This window comes from Aptenodytes patagonicus, chromosome 1 (genome assembly GCF_965638725.1).
Source record: "Aptenodytes patagonicus chromosome 1, bAptPat1.pri.cur, whole genome shotgun sequence".
NCBI classification, from domain to species: Eukaryota; Metazoa; Chordata; class Aves; order Sphenisciformes; family Spheniscidae; genus Aptenodytes; species Aptenodytes patagonicus.
In genome coordinates this window covers 183,647,517-183,668,715 of record NC_134949.1, presented here as the reverse complement: position 1 = coordinate 183,668,715, position 21,199 = coordinate 183,647,517, and the positions used below count along the sequence as shown (strand labels likewise).

Genomic DNA, 21,199 nt, shown 5'->3' with positions numbered 1-21,199 from the left:
TTTGGTGGTTTGTTGTTTGTTTTTTTTTTTTTTATCTGTGGCTGTGCACAGGTATCACCACATAGAGAGGGAGAACACACATCTCTGGCATAGTACTGCCTTGTGGGATGCTGATGTACCCAGAAAGATTTACCATTGCCGAAAATCAAGATATTTCCAACAAGATCTTGACTCAAAGAACCTTTCTGGGACACATGACACGAGTCTTTCTCCTTGAGCTGTTCTGTTTTCCATTCCAGTCATACTGTTAAATTAATTTGTACAAGAATGTAAATGAAGACGGGACAGATTAAAGGTGGAAACTGTTTCTTCATGTTACACAAATAGCAAAGCGGTGGACATTTTTCTTTGTACTCATGAAGCATGTATACGATATACGAATGTGTTCTTCATGACTGGAAGTATTGTTTATGATTGCCGACATGTCAAGGTCCAAAAGCATCTCAGATTTCCTGCACGAGCAGAATATACTGCAGATTTGACATGTATAGAATGCATCAAACTCACAGCTCTGTTGCCTTAAGCTTGATCTGAACAGACATCATGGTCATTTGTTCAGAGTATCTAAATATCCAACAACTGAGCTGCATACACCTGGAAATATGGAATGTCATTGCCCAATGCAGTAGAATTTGGTTGGTACTATACATGTGTGTTTGTATGAAGGGCTGTATTATTTTCAGGCTGATTATTGAGGTTGATTGGTTGCTTATTTTAAAATAAACAATGTGCAATGAGCAAATCACAGATATCAATATGCTCAAACTAATAATCTGGAAAAGTTTCCTTTACCAAGTGTTCTAGCTTTTGACACTATAGCAAACATTCTGCAAAAAATATGACTATGTTTTTCAAGAATTCTTTTCTTTACAAATAGTTGGTGTGCTTATAGCACTTTTGGGAAAATGAATTAATCATAAATAATCGCAAGTTTATCATACCAATAGGTTATAAACTACTATAAGATCAGTCTGCTGGTTTCAATGCTAATTTAATTCTCATTTTACTGACATTTATTTCTCCCAGTCTTTCATCTCCAGCCTCCTGTCCATAAGGACACTGCAGTTCGTATCTGCCCTCATATCTATAATGGAATCTCAGATTCTCATGCATCTGTTTATTCACCTCTGTACTTTTTTCTCTCCTCATAGTGGTTTCTTCTACATACATACAACATACATAAAATTTGGAATTATTTTGCTATAAAACTTAAAAAAAAAAAAAAAAACACAAAACAACAAAACAAACCCCTACTTATTTTTGTTTGTCTCTTAATAGAAGACGTGAATTTTCCATTTTTGCCTCCTCTGTAGCCCAGCAATGGTGGTACATAAAAAGAAGATGCTATCCTGCAAGCTAGTGGAGAAAGAAGAAAAAGGATCCACGTTATTCTCTTCATTTTTAGTTTATTTTACTATCACATCCATACCCATGGATGTGAATGTTAAGGCTGTATCAAGCTTTTATTTATATTTTTATTTCTGTTCTACTTTAATGGTTTCTGCTTTGCCTTGAATGCTTTTTTGATAGACTATAACTCCATAGACAAACAAGTATTTATCGGGGGTTAAGCACTATCTAAAATAACATCATTGCTTAACTGCCATGGCAAAAGTTTTTAAAATAAAAGATGAAAGTTAAATTCTCACTGACTTGAAAGTTATCCTTCAATCTAGGTCTAAGGAATGGTATCACTCATCATTAGATTTTCATGTTGAACAAACCTATGTTTCATAATGTTTTATGAAAAAGGTAAAACTCAGACAGCCTGTACAGTAATGTTTTTTGCTACTTTGCTATGTATCTGATCTACTCTGCTCATGAATTCTCTAGCCTGTGTTTTCCTGGTCAAAGTGTTTAAAAAATGTGTTAGCAACACCCATTCTTTAAAGGGTTTGTTTCCAAACAAAGTTTATTTGGCATAAAAAGAAGTAAGGTGATCACTCTCCGTATCAACCTCATAAACTGCATCTTAAATCTGCATAACTTCTATTGTAATGACCTGTTCATTATAACTTTGTGGTATCAACCTATTTGTTACCTTTGGTTTCAATGTGATCAGGTATTGTTTTGCTATTATGGATCTATCAAGGTCTCTAGTACCTGAAACATTTTCTGGTATTTGCACTGAATGCATATTTTAAAAATCTGCTGAAATTTTAGACATTTATTGTTAAAAATATGACTTTTTTCTTTATTTCATCAAGTGAAAGCAGAGGAATTAAAAATATTTGCTTCATGACAATATTTTATTTACAGAACTCTTATTATGTAGAAAAATTTATTTTAATACTGGATTTATCCCCCCCCCCCCAATTTATTACTTTATGAAGGAATAATTCTGCCAGGAAGTACTGAACTGGTAAGCAGTTCCATTAATACTACCTACTATGTTGCCTCTAGCTTTAAGACATTACATACTTCATTACTTTGTTAGCTTTACTTAAATAGAAGTTTTCCTACAAATTTACTATATTTTTTGATTTAGTTTTGTATCTTAAACAGTTTTTTCAAGAATATGTATTTTTGGCATCTCTCAAATCATACATACACACATGCATAAATACTCAGTACACTACCTTTGGATTTCTTTTTAAAAGTTCTAGTGCAACCCATTAGTGGAATCTAAGTTATCTTTGCTTTACCAGAGTTACAATTGGGTTTTTATTTTTTTTTTTCCCATAGCGAATTCTAGGTTAATTCAACTTGTGAAGTTAACAAATTCAAAATATAATCTACCTAATCTACATACGCTGAAAAACATTTTTATTTATGCTAAATTATATTTTTTCAATTTTTCTTATACTTGGCTAGCACAGAAAACAACATTTAAAATATGCCTATAAAGGAGAAAACCCAGATTTTTTTTTTTAAAAAAGAACACTTCTTTTTTTCGTAGGCCAACACTTCACAATAATGTGAATAACACATTATTCTAGTCATATTTGATGGAAAACTCTTGTATCCACCTGAAGCTGAATTTTAATATGTTGATATTAAGTAAAATGTTAGTCAGAGAGTCCAAATCCTCACTGCAGCACCAATGGAATGGCTGAATCTACCAGTGAAGTCTTACCTAGACAGCACTTTGGTCCAGGACTAAATGCAATGATTTCTCTATAAGATTTTTGGCTATATGCTCTTATGTCCAAATCAATACTTAAGGCTGAATAAAGAACCACATAAGGCTAGGAATAGGCTGATTCTATATGTTCCTACATAACTGCAATTGACAAATTATACCTTTATTTAAAAAAAAAGTTCTCAGTCTTGTTTCTTAGAAGTGGATTACTTACTGGAAAGCAACACTTGGTAATTCTTTTGCAAAATCTTTTCTTTTGTTTCTTTTGGGCATACCTAAACAATTGCAACTACATAGGACTATACTGGACTAGCTGGGAATATTCTGTCTCATTTGGCCAAGAAGGAGTTATTTATGAGTGTTTTTTTCTGTGTTTCAAAGAAAAATCAAAACATTCAATCAAGATTCTGCAACTACACTTGATGCATTTGCTCCATTCATCCACATTGTTATAGGCAAAAATCATATCTTAAGCAAGAAGTCTAAAATGACATTTGAAAGTCAATGGCCTTTATGACCAAATTTGAATATAGGAAACGGCCATTGCTTTGAGTCTGTTTCTGTACAAATTCAGATTCTTAGTTTCTGTATAACTGATGAAAGCTAGCTCAAGCTATTAGTTTTAATTTTTCACCTAAACGGAAAAAAGAGCTGTCTGTTGCCAAGTACAGCTGATAAAAAGTAATTTAAGCTGTGGTACCCAAGTCATCTCTAAGGCTCTAGATTGAAATGTCCTTATAAAGAAAGGATTTAGACCCTTCTGTCTATCTAAATGGAAGAAGACTGTCAAAGTGTGATCACTTTTATGATGATTTGATTCTGGGAATTCTTTGTAGATTAGAAAATTTATATTGGTATCATAGAATCATAGAATCATTAAGGTTGGAAGAGACCTCTAAGATCATCAAGTCCAACCATCGACCCAACAACACCATGCCCACTAAACCATGTCCCTAAGCGCCTCATCTACACGTCTTTTAAATACCTCCAGGGATGGGGACTCAACCACTTCCCTGGGCAGCCTCTTCCAATGTTTCACCACTCTTTCAGTAAAGACATTTTTCCTCATGTCCAATCTAAACCTCCCCTGGCGCAACTTGAGGCCATTTCCTCTCGTCCTATCGCTCGTTACTTGGGAGAAGAGACCAACACCCACCTCGCTACAACCTCCTTGCAGGGAGTTGTAGAGAGCGATGAGGTCTCCCCTCAGCCTCCTTTTCTCCAGGCTAAACAACCCCAGTTCCCTCAGCCGCTCCTCAGAAGACTTCTTCTCCGGACCCCTCACCAGCCTCGTTGCCCTTCTCTGGACACACTCCAGCACCTCAACATCCTTCTTGTAGTGAGGGGCCCAAAACTGAACACAGTAGTCGAGGTGCGGCCTCACCAGGGCCGAGTACGGGGGCACCATCACTTCCCTACTCCTGCTGGCCACACCCTTTCTGATACAGGCCAGGATGCCATTGGCCTTCTTGGCCACCTGGGCACACTGACGGCTCATATTCAGCCGGCTGTCAACCAGCACCCCCAGGTCCTTTTCTGACAGGCAGCTTTCCAGCCACTCTTCCCCAAGCCTGTAGCGCTGCATGGGGTTATTGTTGCCAAAGTGCAGGACCCGGCACTTGGCCTTGTTGAATCTCATACAGTTGGCCTCGGCCCATCGATCCAGCCTGTCCAGGTCCCTCTGCAGAGCCTTCCTACCCTCGAGCAGATCAACACTCCCGCCCAACTTGGTGTTGTCTGCAAACTTACTGAGGGTGCACTCCATCCCCTCATCCAGATCATTGATAAAGATACTGAGCAAGACCGGCCCCAAAACTGAGCCCTGGGGAACACCGCTCGTGACCGGCCACCAACTGGATTGAACTCCATTCACCACAACTCTCTGGGCCTGGCCGTCCAGCCAGTTTTTCACCCAGCGCAGAGTACACCTGTCTAAGCCGTGAGCCGCCAGCTTCTCTAGGAGAATGCTGTGGGAGACAGTGTCAAAGGCCTTACTGAAGTCCAGGTAGACTGTAGGACAGGTAGGCTGTCCACATCCACAGCCTTTACCTCATCCACTAGGCGGGTCACCTGGTCATAGAAGGAGATCAGGTTGGTCAAGGAGGACCTGCCTCTCATGAACCCGTGCTGGCTAGGCCTGATCACCTGGTTGTCCTGCACATGCCTTATGAGCACCCTCAAGATGAACCGCTCCATCATCTTCCCTGGCACTGAGGTCAGGCTGACAGGCCTGTAGTTCCCCAGATCCTCCTTCCGGCCCTTCTTGTAGATGGGCGTCACATTGGCAAGCCTCCAGTCATCCGGGACCTCCCCTGTTAACCAGGACTGCTGATAAATGATGGAGAGCGGCTTGGCGAGCTCCTCCGCCAGCTCTCTCAGCACCCTCGGGTGGATCCCATCCGGCCCCATAGACTTGTGAGCATCCAGGTGGCGTAGCAGGTCGTTGACTGCTTCCTCTTGGATTATGGGGGGTTCATCCTGCTCGCCATCCCTGTCTTCCAGCTCGGGGGTCCGAGTACCCTGAGGATAACTGGTCTGCCTGTTAAAGACTGAGGCAAAGAAGGCATTGAGTACCTCAGCCTTTTCCTCATCCTCAGTGACAATGTTCCCCCCTGCATCCAATAAAGGATGGAGATTCTCCTTTGCTCTCTTCTTGTCATTAATATATTTGTAAAAACATTTTTTGTTGTCTTTAACGACAGCGGCCAGATTGCGTTCTAGCTGGGCTTTTGCCTTTCTCATTTCTTCTCTGCACGACCTAACGAGATCCCTGTACTCTTCTTGAGTCGCCTGCCCCTTCTTCCACAAGCGGTAAACTCTCCTTTTTTTCCTGAGTCCCAGCAAGAGCTCCCCGTTCAGCCAGGCCGGTTGTCTTCCCCGCCCGTTCTTCTTACGGCATATGGGGACAGCCTGCTCCTGCGCCTTTAAGACTTCCTTCTTGAAGATCGTCCAGCCTTCCTGGACCCCTTTGCCCTTCAGGACCGTCTCCCACGGGACTCTCTCAACCAGCATCCTGAACAGGCCAAAGTCCACCCTCCGGAAGTCCATGGTTGCAGTTTTGCTGGCCCCCCTCCTTACTTCACCAAGAAGCGAGAATTCTACCATTTCATGGTCGCTAAGCCCAAGACGGCCTCCGACCACCACATCTCCCACCAGGCCTTCTCTGTTTGTAAACAGCAGGTCGAGCGAGGCGCCTCCCCTGGTAGGCTCACTTACCAGCTGTGTCAGGAAGTTGTCTTCCACACACTCCAGGAACCTCCTAGACTGCTTCCTCTCTGCCGTGTTGTATTTCCAGCAGACGTCCGGGAAGTTGAAGTCCCCCACGAGAACAAGGGCTAGTGATTGAGAGACTTGTGCCAGCTGCTTGTAGAATGCTTCATCCGCCCCTCCATCCTGGTTGGGTGGTCTATAACAGACTCCCAGCAGGATATCTGCCTCGTTGGCCTTCCCCCTCATCCTTACCCATAAACACTCAACCGTATCATCATCACAATCGTTGAGGTCTATACAATCGAAACACTCCCTAACATACAGGGCCACCCCACCGCCTCTCCTTCCTCGTCTGTCCCTTCTGAAGAGTCTATAGCCATCCATTGCAGCACTCCAGTCATGAGAGTCACCCCACCGTGTTTCGGTGATGGCGACTAAGTCATATCTCTCCCGCTGCACAATGGCTTCCAGCTCCTCCTGCTTGCCGCCCATGCTGCGTGCATTGGTGTAGATGCACTTGAGCAGGGCTATCGATTTCGCCCCCAGCATCGGCACGCCACCCCTAGGCTCATCTCTAGTAAGCCTGGTTGTATCCCTTTCCCCCTTCCAACCTAGTTTAAAGCCCTCTCAATGAGCCCTGCCAATTCACGAGCCATGATCCTTTTCCCCCTGTGAGACAGCTGGACTCCATCTGTCACCAGGAGGCCTAGTGCCATGTAAACCTCCCCATGATCAAAAAAGCCAAAATTCCTCCGATGGCACCAGCCCCTGAGCCACGTGTTGATCAGATGTGTTTTCCTGTTCCTTTCAATATTCTTCCCTGGTACTGACATTCTGCCTCACAAAAATTCTAAAACAAAAGATTTCTAGCTTTATTTTTAGACTTTAACTTAGCTTCAATGGAATCTAACTGATCTAATTCAATACTCTGCTGAATGACAGTAGCCAACTTTGTAAGTGGGCAGTCCTCTGTTGTGCAAAGCTTACCTGCATCTGAAGTGTGAATATGACGTGTGGGTCCTTGTTTATGCTTGTCCTTTAATTTTTGACCTTTTACCCTAGCATATATTAGATTAAGATGACATCCATCTTTGAGTTATTTATTTTTCTGTTACCACAAAGGGAGATTACTCAGATGCAGATACCTACATTTGGTTAAAGTAATACCACCCACGTTGTTTTTTCAAGGCTGAGGATGTATTTAACTTCTAGATTATTTCTCACTTTTTTTTTTTTTTCCCAGAAATGACTTTGAGATTTTTTTAAAATAAAAAAAAAATAGAAGTTAAAGGATTATATTAAGTCCTGGAAAACATCCCAGTTCTAGGTTATACTTTCTTAACTATTCACTCCTGTTTATTATTTATTGCATTCTTGTCATTTTGTGAAGTGAGTGAACTGTGGTTGCTAGCAATAATATTATCTAATATTCAGTCAAAAAGTAGTGAACAAACAGCAACAGATTCACTGTAACCTAACAAGGAGTTCATGAACATGTTATAAATTGCAAAAAGATCTTTCAATTAGACAGTAGCAGCGTAATCACACTTACGTGAAAAACATGACAGACCATTACTGAAATGACTATAAGAATGAACTGTGGAGCCCAGCCAAGATGTTCTTTGTTAATTACACAAGAAGTACCTTCCAATGTAAAAGGATTTTTTTATATATATTAATTCAGTGATATATATAAAATAGAATATAAAAAATTAAAGTCAGTTTTTAATATTTTTTTTCCTTTCAGTAGTAAAAACCATGGTAATAGATTTGCAATCAACTTCCAATATGGATAAAACTGATGTAGGCTTTTTTATTAAAATAAATAAAAAAAAAAAAGAGAGATTCAGGAAGCAGATTTTCAGTTTGCAGTCTTTTCAATAATCTTTGTTGTACCTCAAGAGAGAGGAACTGCTCCCAAGCCACAAATTGTTTCATCCTAAACACACTATTTATATTTTTTTCATGGAAATGGGAATATGCTACCTCAGTTGTTCTATTCTGTTGTACATATTCCTACTTAGGGGGATGAATCCTACCCTAAATTCTTAGTTCTCTATAATAGTAGACAGAGTTTGTAAATATGCCTTAAGCTATCACACAGGTTAAAAATATTTGATAAACAATAATTACTTTCTGAAAATCTAAAAATTCTTTGGAAAGCATCTCATTAATTTTAAATCATTGAAACAGACAACAATGAAATACTTTTAAAAGTAGTTAAAATATTTTATAAATTATCATTTAATGATTTAAAAAATGTATAGGCTTATATTAATTAATGTCTTTATATTTATACATATATTTTCTTTCTGAGATTTACCATGTAGTAAGAATAAAATCAAAGCCAAGATGAATTAATTATGCAGGAGATAAAATTTTGTGACATTTTGTATCAATGAAAACATAAAATTAAATTTACATCAATTTGCACTTCAGTCCTGATTTTCTTTATTAATAGAATCTTCTTCTGTTGGCTCATCAGTAAGTAAAGGTCATGACACATCGGCAATAAGGATCATGCATTTCTCCTGGTGAATGAGCTCTTTAAGCAGTTTCTGATAAAGAAAGAAATTATTACACTGTGTTCCCATGACATGTTGATTTAACACACTTTATCTCAGACAGCTATGGACAGTGATTAAATTAAAGATAGAAAAAGTGAGAATATTCTTAACAGTTAATAAGGACTTGAATTAATATATAATAAGCATTGTCTTAATGAAAATGAAAGATTCAGTAAAATTATCTACTACCAAGTAATTGATTTTTTTCTATTAACAATACATTTTCATCTTAAGAACTTTAAACGGCATAAATAACCAAAAGATCTTAAGATTTTTCACTATCATTTCATTGACAATGATTTCATGACACAACTCTGTCATGTGCAAGTCTGCACATGAATCTTACAGTTATTTCTGTGGGATATAGAAAATCACTAGAAATAATCATCTGAGTGAAATGATGAAAATTAGGCCTAGCATTTCTAGAACTTTTTCAGAATGAATAGAAAATTATTTTCTTTAAAGTTCAAGAAAGCTTCAAAATTTGTCTTTGAATAGGCAGAATTTAATTATCATTACTAGATAATTCATAGTGGTTGAGACAAAGGAAAATAACCTCCCTCTCCCCTCAAAAAACAACCAACCAAAAATATCTTGCTGGGTAAGCAATTCACTTTGTTAAACTTTATGTAACATTTATTATTCTTAAAACTCATAAGATATTTAATTGCATTTATATTCCCTGTAAATTTTAATATGTATAGTCCTTTTAAAGAATCACAACAATAGTTCTGTAAATCTATAGTTCCATGCCTGTATTGCAAATTTCCACCTTGACTGGTGCCAGTGTTTTGGATTATCATTTTTTTCACTAGCATTTAATGCAAATTTACATCCACAAAAAGTAAATTGCACCTCATAATTTAGGAAATATTACTTTATTCAGTGTCGTATTTAAAGTGCAGAGGAGAAAATTTAGATGAATAGAAGCATTGACTTTAAGCTTTTCTATTATTTCAAAAACGTCTTCTATGCAAAGTAAAATTACCAAGAGAAACGAAGTATTCAATAAACATTCAAACCTTCCTATTATTATCAGTTTCAGGAATGTAATGACTTAAGTACACAGCTGCATCTGGAATTCAGCTATCAGTTAAACTTCACGCTTGGACATTGCATACATTTAACTGCTGACAATGCAAGGAAAGGACCTACAGCTTTTCTACAAGGCACGCAGATCTGGAAATAAATGAATGCTTCTAACTCAGGTAAACTGGTTTAATTTACTTTGTGGTGAAGTTGAGGGTAGTTTATAACTTACAAGCTGAAAAATGCTACTAGTTCTATATTATGGACCAAGGCATTGATAGTGCTATGAATCACAATGTCCACAGAAAAAAAATGCAATAAGTTTAGACTAACCAGATATGTGTGTGTGTGTGTACATACACACACACAGGAACATCATGATATATACGATATACATGGACATATATCCATGTGTGTATATATATACACACGTATCATATATAATTGAATTGGTATGCATATATATGCATTTATGTACCATTACTATTTATGGATCAAAAAAAGGGTAATCATGTCTTTGATTTTGGCCAAAATAAATAGAATGTCCTATCTTATTTTTTATTTGTTAGCTGTGATTTTACCTATTCCACTTATATAACTTACCGGCTTTTTGACTGATACTTCAGTTTCTCCACAATCTTTTCCTCCATTAACAGTTCTCATTACTACTTAAAAATTACAGAGCTATCCCTGTTTTTTTTTCCAGCTAATCTTTTTTTTCTCCTTCCTTCTACCTCGTGTGTTGGATTCTAGAGCAGTAAGCATGGAAGTGGAAAATCAAGCTGGGTCTAAGAAGCAAGGTGGATCATCCTCTTTCAGTGAAATATAGAAACAGACGTTTGTGCAAACACATAATGCCATTTGACATTTTTGTCATCACCATCAAAGATATTCTGGGATATTTTAACCTACAACTCCCTAACTTCCTGCATTTTCTTTCCACTTTTGATTCTTGAACTTACTCTTTTAGATATTCATTTCTGCACATACCAGTTTCATGACAATCACATTATAGGCAGGTATTCACTCTGTCTAATTTTAAGCATATCTCTTAGGTCCTTAAGAATGCATTTACATTACAAATTTAGCTGGTTCAGAACAATGGGTTGAAGCCATAACCTACTGTGTAAACTGAGACTCCTAAACTCTTTAGGTCCTCTGGGACCATTCACTCTGTGTAGAGTGAAGTCTATCTACCTTAGGCCTATATGCTATATAAATAAATCTAAGGCTTTCCCATCAGCAATGAATATTTTTATAGCATTTCCTCTCAGACAATTCCAGCTGGCAAAATTCTCTCTTCCAAGAGGGGAGGAGGAAAAATATGTCACCTGCCTCCACTATAAGCTGCATAGGAGTTTGTTAGGTAATACCCTGTTATCCTTCTTCCCATGCTGATCATCTTGCAAATACATGTTTGACTATGGACAGTGAGATTAGTGTATTTACAAAGCCAAAATCCAAAGCTGAAGTCTAGGCTTAACAAACAGTGTACATCTAGCCTAAAATAGGAGCTTAGACACTCTTTACATAGTTCATGGAAAGGGCAAGACAATTTAGGACACCAACCTGAAAAGACTGCCCTTCTCCCTTAACTATACTGGAAGCCTAATTCTCTTACTGAGGCACTTAATGTTTTTAATTTGGAAAGACAAACTGAGTATCATTCTTTTGTTTGGTTCCTTCATTTTTTCTTTTTTTTTTTTTAAACCATGGTTTCACTGGATTTGATATCTAAAGTTTAAATTTAGTCTACCATTGATTCCCTATTTCCTCTCTTCCTCCTCCTCCTCTATGTAGCCTACCAAGTCCTTTTATGAAGCAATTATGTACCCACTTTTCCCATTCCTTTGCTGAACTTATAATCCACAAGCTGTTTTGCATTTTTTCTCCTCTTTTTTCTTTCAGTCTTTTTCTGTCTTCTCTATATGGGTCTTGATTTGGTCTTTCTGTTTCACCTTCCCCATATTTCATTTGTGCTTTCCACTGCCTTTCTGGCTTCTTGTTACTCTTTTATATTCCATACTGTTTTATGGCCTACTTGACAGGGATATTAGAATCGCTGTTAGTTGAAAAAATAGTTTTGGATCCCACTGTCTACCCTTTCTTTTTCGTACTTTAGCACCACTTGTTCCAGACACTACCACTACCATAGCTTCCACTCATCTTCCATTGACAGCACTGAAACTGCCTAACATATGACTTCCTACACTACGTACTTTCACTACAAGACCTGCCAGTTTTCATTTTCTCATTTCTCATTTCTACGTATATCACCTTCTACACACATAGATCTATTGAAGATTATATGAAGACAGAATAAAATCAACTGTATTGCCTGTTTGTGACTTTAGTTACAATGAGGTACATCTGAATTTTTTTTGCTGACGTCAACAAAAAGACATCAGTCCAAAGGATGGATGCCTATTTCTAATCTTGTATACAAAATCCAATTCAAACAGCTCTAGCATTATCACTACATGGGTATAACTTAACACATATTTTAGAAAACAAATGAAAAAAGATTTCTTACTGCAGATTAATTTCTTATTACAAAGGGCATTTACTAAAATAATAACTTTATGGAGTTCCTGGGAAAAAAAAAAATCAAATAAAAAAAGCAATTAAATTCTATTAGCTAAGCTTCTCAGGAAGTAATATATCATGACTCTTACACAATTCCAAATAAAGAAAAAGAGCACATCTCTACTGCTTCCCAAACAACTGCATTTAATCATCTTCATCATCACCAATAAAATCCCAGTTTATACTTCTTTCCTCATTTTACATGTTGTTTACAAAAAGCCCCAATTTCTGCAATATAAAAATTCAAAAGTGATTCCACACAAAATCAAAAAACCCTCAAGTGGTCAAATGCCTTGTGTGTTCCCTTTTTTCTCCTGTAGAAAATATACCAGTTTTTCTTCAGTCTTAACCTCCGCATTCCTGAACAGCTTTACTTAAACTATAAAGGTATTTTCTAAATCTATTGACCAAAAGCATCTGTAGAATTACCAATCCAAAATCATACATGTCTTTTTAACTGATCACAAAGGGGTTTCTGTCATGGCTCCATCTCTCTTGTCACTGGGAAAAGTTTTTTCACTATCAAGCATTCCCTAATGTTTTATTAGTACTTTCCTGTGTTATAGCTTAAGTTGTAGCATTTTTACCACCCATGGAACAGCACTGAAACTATAACAGATTCTGTAAAATTCTGGAACACTGGTAAAAAAGACATTACATGTATTTCTGCAACATTATAATTAAATTTACACTTAGGAAACAATTTCAAATCACAGAGCTTTTAGTGTCATGATGTGATTTGACATAGATTCTCACCACTACTTTTTATTGTAAGACATGTTTAATAGCAAAAATGCATTATGTCAGCCACTGTACAAATGCATATTACCATATGTGTCAAATGGCAGGGGGAAAAAATAAAAGCACCTTCATTTTGTGAGACATTGATACAGTACAGTAGTACATTAAAGGACTTGCTGCTGACTAACTCAGGGGACTGGACATGATAACCTAGCATGTCTTTTCCATTTCTATTTTTCATGACGTTGTAATGATTCTATCACACCAGGTGATTTTAGCAGAACAGATAATGAACAGTTCAGTTTTCTATACCCTATACATGTTATATTCTGGTGGGTATGTCCTACGGATTCTAAATTCCTTTCTTTAAGTGAGAAAATCTCGTCACTCTACAGTTAAGAATAAAAAAGGATATTTTTGAAACATCACAAAATTACTTCTGTAACTGAATAAATTAGAACTTTTTTCCTACTGTGTATATATGATATTTGTAATAGAAAGACTACTTTTTTTTTCCCAAGGAAATAATATAACTGTCTTTTGCTTAATTTAAAAAATAATTAAAAAACCCCACCAAATGTATATTTCTTTGAGTAGAGAAGAGGGATACAATGTGGCTTGCTTAATGCTGACAGTGGTATGGATACTACTATTAAAAAAAACAAAACAAAACAAAAAACAACTTACCTGAAAACAGGCTATGGGAAAATATGCTCTCAGTCATGATGAAACTATCGCTACAAATACTTTGTAAAGTACATCAGTCCATCACTGACAGAGTGTAAGTAACCTGTGTAAGTTTCAGGGTTTCTTTCCCTGTTCCTCTGCCTTTTCTTTGTTTTGTTTTGGTTTGGTTTTTCCCAGTATTATTTTGGTAAACAATAAAAACCTTTTATATATTCTTAACGCTCTAACAAGAACAATGTAATCAGTTATTGCTACTGTTTAGAGTGCTACGATAGCTTAAAAGTACTGAGTTTTCCATTAAAAATTACATATCTGAAAAATGTGGTGTCTTTTTAAAACATTTTTTTTCCTTACCTAAGCCATGCCTATGTGTTGACATTGGTGGTAACACAGTCCAAGCCTTGGTCTTTGGATTGTAACATTCGACGGTGTTTAATGTCTTTAAACCATCTCGGCCTCCAATGACAAACAGCTTGTCATCGATGACAGCAACACCAAACTGAAGCCTCCTGCCATTCATCACTCCAGCCTGGATCCATATATTTGTTCTGAGATCATACTTTTCAATAGTTGTAGCACCTGATGAGACATAATAATAGGATAATGTATACAAAATGTCTACAAAATGGGCATTGGCTCTCTTTTTTTTTTTTCCCCTAAAAGTGTCAAAACTTTAATATTATTTTCTGATTACTTCCAACATCTTGACAAATATTTTCTGTTTCTTTAGAGAAAGCAGTCCCTGGAATATATATATGTGTGTGTATATATACATATATGTATATTACTTTTTTCCCTCCCCAAGAAAAGTGAAAAAAAAAAACCCTAAATGGCCCCTATAGAATCAAAGTATTGCAAGTCTGAACCACAGTATGCTCTAACTTTATGATCTTATTTACAGTTCAGTGGCATAACTATCTAAGATAAATTGTTACACTTGATTCCAATCTTCCATAAAGTGTAAAAAAAGCCTGTGAAATTACATGATATTTTCATCAAAGATTAGAACTTGTATTTTAATTTGGGTTCATATTTTCTTTCTTATTTTAGGTACCCAAGTATAGTTTTTTTCAGACACGTTTCTGCTGGATGTACAGAACGTTGTACTTACAATCTCAAACAAAATATTTAAAGAATGTTTCCATATACAGCCAAAACCATTTCCTTCTGAACGTAGTCATTTGATTTACTTTCACAGATGAACTCAAAAGCTATAAAGAGCATTACGTATAAAATAACTTACCAGTTAATCATGAAAAAGTCATTAAGAAGCCTCTGCTGTTAAAGATAACTTGTATGTAATATACAAAGATGAAATACAAAATAAAGAGTTTATTAACAAAAACAGAGCATATTGGGTTTGCGTGGCAAGGTTTTGGTAGCAGGGAGGCTACAGGAGTGGCTTCTGTGAGAAGCTGCTAGAAGCTTCCCCCATGTCCGATAGAGCCAATGCTGGCCGGCTCCAAGACGGACCCGCCGCCAGCCAAGGCCGAGCCAACCAGTGACGGTGGTAGCGCCTCTGGGATAACATATTTAAGAAGGAGGAAAGAAACAGCTGGGGGGAACAGCAGCCAGAGACAGGAGTGAGAATATGAGAGAGAAACAACTCTGCAGACACTAAGGTCAGTGAAGAGGAGGGGGAGGAGGTGCTCCAGGCAGTGGAGCAGAGATTCTCCTGCAGCCTGTGGTGAACACAATGATGAGGCAGGCTGTCCCCCTGCAGCCCATGGAGGTTAACAGTGGAGCAGATATCCACCTGCAGCCCGTGGAGGACCCCATACCGGAGCAGGTGGATGCACCCAAAGGAGGCTGTGACCCTGTGGAAAGCCTGCATTGGAGCAGGCTCCTGGCAGGACCTGTGGCCCCATGGAGAGAGGAGCCCATGCTGGAGCAGGTTTGATGGCAGGACTTGTGACCCCGTGGCAGACCCACGCTGGAGCAGTCCGTTCCTGAAGGACTGCACCCCGTGGAAAGGACCCACACTGGAGCAGTTCGTGAAGAACTGCAGCCCGTGGGAAGGACTCACATTGGAGAAGTTTGTGGAGGACTGTCTCCCATGGGAGGGACCCCACGCTGGAGCAGGGGAAGAGTGTGAGGAGTCCTCCCCCTGAGGAGGAAGGAGTGGCAGAGACAATGTGTGATGAACCAACCGTGACCCGCATTCCCCGTCCCCCTGCGCTGCTTTCTCTGTACAGAAAATCAGGAGTGAAATTGAGCCCAGGAAGAAGGGAGGGGTGGGGGGAAGGTGTTTTTAAGATTTGGTTTTGTTTCTCATTACCCTACTCTGATTTAATTCGTAATAAATTAAATCAATTTTCCTGAGTCAAGTCTGTTTCGCCCGTGATGGTAATTGCTGAGTGATCTCCCTGTCCTTATCTCGACCCATGAGCCTTTTGTTATATTTTTCTCCCCCTGTCCAGCTGAGGAGGGGGAGTGATAGAGCGGCTTGGTGGGCACCTGACGTTCAGCCAGGGTCAACCCACCACACAGCACGATAAAGAAAGCATAATCATAGAATCATAGAATCATAGAATCATTAAGGTTGGAAGAGACCTCTAAGATCATCGAGTCCAACCGTCAACCCAACACCACCGTGCCCACTAAACCATGTCCCCAGGTGCCTCATCTACTCGTCTTTTAAATACCTCCAGGGATGGGGACTCCACCACTTCCCTGGGCAGCCTGTTCCAATGTTTAACCACTCTTGCAGTAAAGACATTTTTCCTCACGTCCGATCTAAACCTCCCCTGGCGCAACTTGAGGCCATTTCCTCTCGTCCTGTCGCTAGTTACTTGGGAGAAGAGACCGACACCCACCTCGCTACAACCTCCTTGCAGGGAGTTGTAGAGAGCGATGAGGTCTCCCCTCAGCCTCCTTTTCTCCAGGCTAAACAGTCCCAGTTCCCTCAGCCGCTCCTCATAAGACTTGTTCTCCAGACCCCTCACCAGCCTCGTTGCCCTTCTCTGGACACGCTCCAGCACCTCAACATCCTTCTTGTAGTGAGGGGCCCAAAACTGAACACAGGATTCGAGGTGCGGCCTCACCAGGGCCGAGTACAGGGGCACCATCACTTCCCTACTCCTGCTGGCCACACGATTTCTGATACAGGCCAGGATGCCATTGGCCTTCTTGGCCGCCTGGGCACACTGCCGGCTCATGTTCAGCCGGCTGTCAACCAGCACCCCCAGGTCCTTTTCCGCCAGACAGCATAATTAACTTAACTAGATTCCAGAAAGTGAAAGAGTAATGCATCCCATTAATTATGAGTGTGGGAATGGTTAATTTAAAGCAAAAGCACAAATATTTAAATGACAGATGAGTTTAAACTAATCCTTAAGACAGACACTTGACAATTAATCTGAAATGTAACCAGTTTTATTTTTACATACACATAACAGCGCTTCCTTTCTAAGGTCTAAATATCCCTACAAAAAGAATCAACATAATTATTAAGCTTTACCAACTATTTGGATTATAATAAAAGGTTAAAATTCCATGGGAAATAATTCTTTTAGGATTCATTCATTCCTTGGAACAGAAGAGCAATGAACCAAGTGGAAACAAACATCATGAAAGCAATATTTTTGTTAATTGAACTAAAAAAGATATAATTTAAATTCAATTTGTATCTAAGTGCAGCAGAGCAGCAATAATGTACAATTCAACTGGATGTATTAAATCCCCTGCTAGTTTTATGAAGCTATAAGATATATGAAGCAATTTTTGCATTCGATTGAGAGAGACATATTTATTTATCTTTTTGCCCCTAATTTAAAATTGAGAACTGTGTAAATGTATTAATCTTTAGGTTAGAAAGAACAAAAAATACAGATTATTTGATACAGTTGTTTGGTGGTGCTGCAGGGCATATTATAATGATGCGTATTAATAAAGTTATGTTATAATGCCTGAATTTTTTTACATGTGGAATCTATTCATGTTAAAAGCTAGAACTGTAGCATACAAGTTCTATAATGCTGTCTACTTCCATGGTAAAGAGTACAGTTTAAAAGCTTTGTCATTCTGTTTTCAGAAAATCTTACTAACATAACAAATACAGTCTTTGAATTATGCTCAGCTATATATTTTCTAATATTGGTTCAGTCTGAGCTTGCCACAATGTTTTATTAAATTACATATTGAACATCTAATCCAGTAGTTCCTAGAATGCCTGAATTCTGTTTATCCAGTAAGGTGTCTTGCTAATATATTATAATAAACAATAATAAATAATAATAATAATTATTCAAAGTGGAATAGATACTGGTCCTATACAATGGTCTTTAGTATTGGGAACATGAGTATAATACAGTCCAGACTGCAATGCAGACAAGAACGGAAGACCTCTCAAGTTACCATAGTCCTTGGATGAAATCAGCTCAGGGATGAAGAAGAGATGATTGAATCAGCTAAAATATTATAGGTATCTTGTCAATGGGCAGAAAAGCATACTTGTAGTCTTTTTTGGCTGAATTCTACTTCATGAATCCCAGTCAGTCCAGTTCCCTGCACTGGAATGTACATAGACTCTCCATGGATGCTAAGATCGCATGAAGAAGAATGTGGAAGTGACATCTCTTTAAGTCTATTTGATAAGAGTCTTCTGAATTCTAGGCCTGGAATTTCTTATCAAAAATCATTAGTCACTATAGGCTTTTTCAGTACATGTCATCACTGCATTCAGGCCACCTGCATCGTTTCATACCAGTCATGCATTCTCTAGACTTTTTTCAAAAAACACTAAGCCTAGCTAAAAGTCTCATTCCTTGACTTCAGTGGCTCTCAGCATGGATGATCAGCCTGCAACTTGTAACATGAGTAAAACTTACCAGAACATCTCAACCGATCCACCAGCTGCAGCTGTACACAACAAAGTCTAAACAGAAAATAGCTGTGTAGAAAACATCTACAGTCTCTCCCCTCTTCCTGCAGTAAATAGTGAAACAGCTGTGACCTCTGCTTATAGTCCCAGCCACAAAATGAGGTTAACATCTCCTATTCTGTTAACACACCAGTCCTGTCACGGAGCAGTCTTAGTATACAGCTGGATATGGGCCTGTCTAAACAAACAAACAAACAAACAAACAAATAAATATTTTTTTTTAAAAATGGTGCCATGTCTTCACCATGAAGATGGTCAAGCAAATTGAACAGTTCGTCCACAGAGTTTGGGCAGTCTTCATCCTTGAAGGTTTTCAAGACCAGAATGGATATGGTCTGATCTCATAGCTGATCCTGCTTTGAGAAGGAGGTTGGACTAGAGACCTCCTGAGGTCCCTTCCAACCTGAATTATCCACTGACTCTGTGATTGCACAATCTGGGATGGCAATTGTGGCCATCAGTTTCTTTTCCTAGGCACGATTAATTTTCAGTAAGAGAAAGCCTCATATATGATATAGTTTTATTTAAGACTGTGAAATTAAATACTGTGTAAATAAAAGACCATTGCAATCCTCTTAATCTTCCACTATGTCATATAATTATTTGAATTTCTCGTCATTTATTTACATAAACAACTATCCGTGAAAAATATACAGTCATGAACTAAAACCTTAACAATTCCTTGCCAACTTTCACTCTCAACAGAACTACATGAAGTCCTCTGTTTAACCTGAAGAGATGAAAATTTACCCCACACATCAGACATTAGTACTGTTTTGAATGTGCTTTCTCAAATTTAATAGGTTATAAGAACACAAACAAAATACTTTTCATGAGCATTAAGCCATCCTAATTCATATCATGGGACTACATTTGCTTTAATGACACACAGATCATTGTTTCTGATTAGGTACTTGTCATGGAAAAAAACCCAAAAAACTGCAATTAAAGAAAAAAAACTGTCTTGCCCTAGTGCTGTTCCATTCTAAACTGTTTTGACTGCAATGGCTCTGCAGAAGTAATATTTAAACTGGAAAAATCTTTCCACAAAAAGGTGATGGAACCACTGAAAGTTATCATCAACAGAGATTTTAGGATATCTTTAATTGGAGATTATTGAGAACAAACATATTTCAGTCATACTAAACTTAATCCTACAACATGGGGGATCTCAATACATGAATTTAGATTCTTCTTACAGCTCTACAGCCCATGATTCCTTAAATTTACCCTACAAGGAGGCAATGAGAATTATACTAAAGTTGTTTGCATTTGAAGCCTACTTTTTTTCATAATGTTTAGACCATTCTACATTCCCATACAAATGGAGAAGTACTGGGACACCTTAGATTAAAAAAGAGAACAACCTTCTATCTTTCCTCAGAAGAAAACCGGGCAGTTATTTCTGACAAAGCAATAGATTCTTTTCTTTAGTTCAACTGAATTTATCTTGAAAGTGAAAGGATTTTCTGCACCTAGGAGAGGAGAAGAGGCAAAATCCTGATTAAGTCCAACAGGATTTTACTAGACAAATCAGTTTAGCTACTTAAGTGTCAGGTCCTCTGGGTATATAAAATCAATAACATATTGGAATATTGATTTTTCATCCATCATACATTTTATGGTTTGCATACACTTCAGAAAGTAAATATTATTATATTGCCAAATGTTAACAACACAAAACTGCTAAGAACTAATTTACTTGCTCTGAAAAACAATAAAAGCAGAAGCTCTGAAGTATCACTCTGAGAACTTACAAATCTCGTCTGCTAAGTGAATGACAATGGGACAGTCAGGACAACAGGCATGATCTGTCTATGAAAATCTTACTTTAAAGACTTTCTGTTAAAGATTGAAGTCTTTATATTAATTTTATTCATATTAAAAATTTAAAGATGCTAACACAGAGAAATAAATAATGCATAGCCTCTTTAAAAAAAATGCACAGATTCAACACAATGCTTAAATCATCTCTTCTAGCTATAGCTCTTTGTTTTGGTATATTCTCTACTTTATTGTTGATTTCCTGAAACCTATTGATAGTATCATCTTCTGCATCATTGCTGATGGACATGTCATTAATCTCATTACCAATAAGGGCATCGCTTCATCTTGATGACAACAGCTTTGAGCTAGTTTTGCTGAACACTCTTGTCACTGAGTGAAGACTGTTTTGAAAATATGTCTGTTTCCCTAATTTTTACGTATCTTAATTCCGATTGGCAGCAATGTCATTCTCAGTTTCTCTCACAGCCTTTTCTGCTGATTCTGTAATGACCTCAAACACTTGTCTTATGGTAAGGCTACCAGAACTAAATAATTCATAAACATCAAGTTTTTTGGTAAATATTTTGCAATTCTGTTTTAACATATATTTAAGCAACTGATTATGTTTTATGACTTCAGGTAGCAGCT

At 37.9% G+C, this 21,199-nt stretch overlaps 1 protein-coding gene across 1 annotated transcript in view; it reads right to left on the bottom strand.

Moving 5' to 3' along the window:
* KLHL1 (kelch like family member 1) overlaps positions 1-21,199 on the bottom strand; it is a 266,155-nt gene that overhangs the window by 35,491 nt on the left and 209,465 nt on the right. Inside the window, exon 7 of the mRNA XM_076363042.1 lies at positions 14,257-14,481. Coding sequence (XP_076219157.1) covers positions 14,257-14,481 — 225 coding nt within the window. The remainder of the gene's footprint in view (positions 1-14,256; positions 14,482-21,199) is intronic.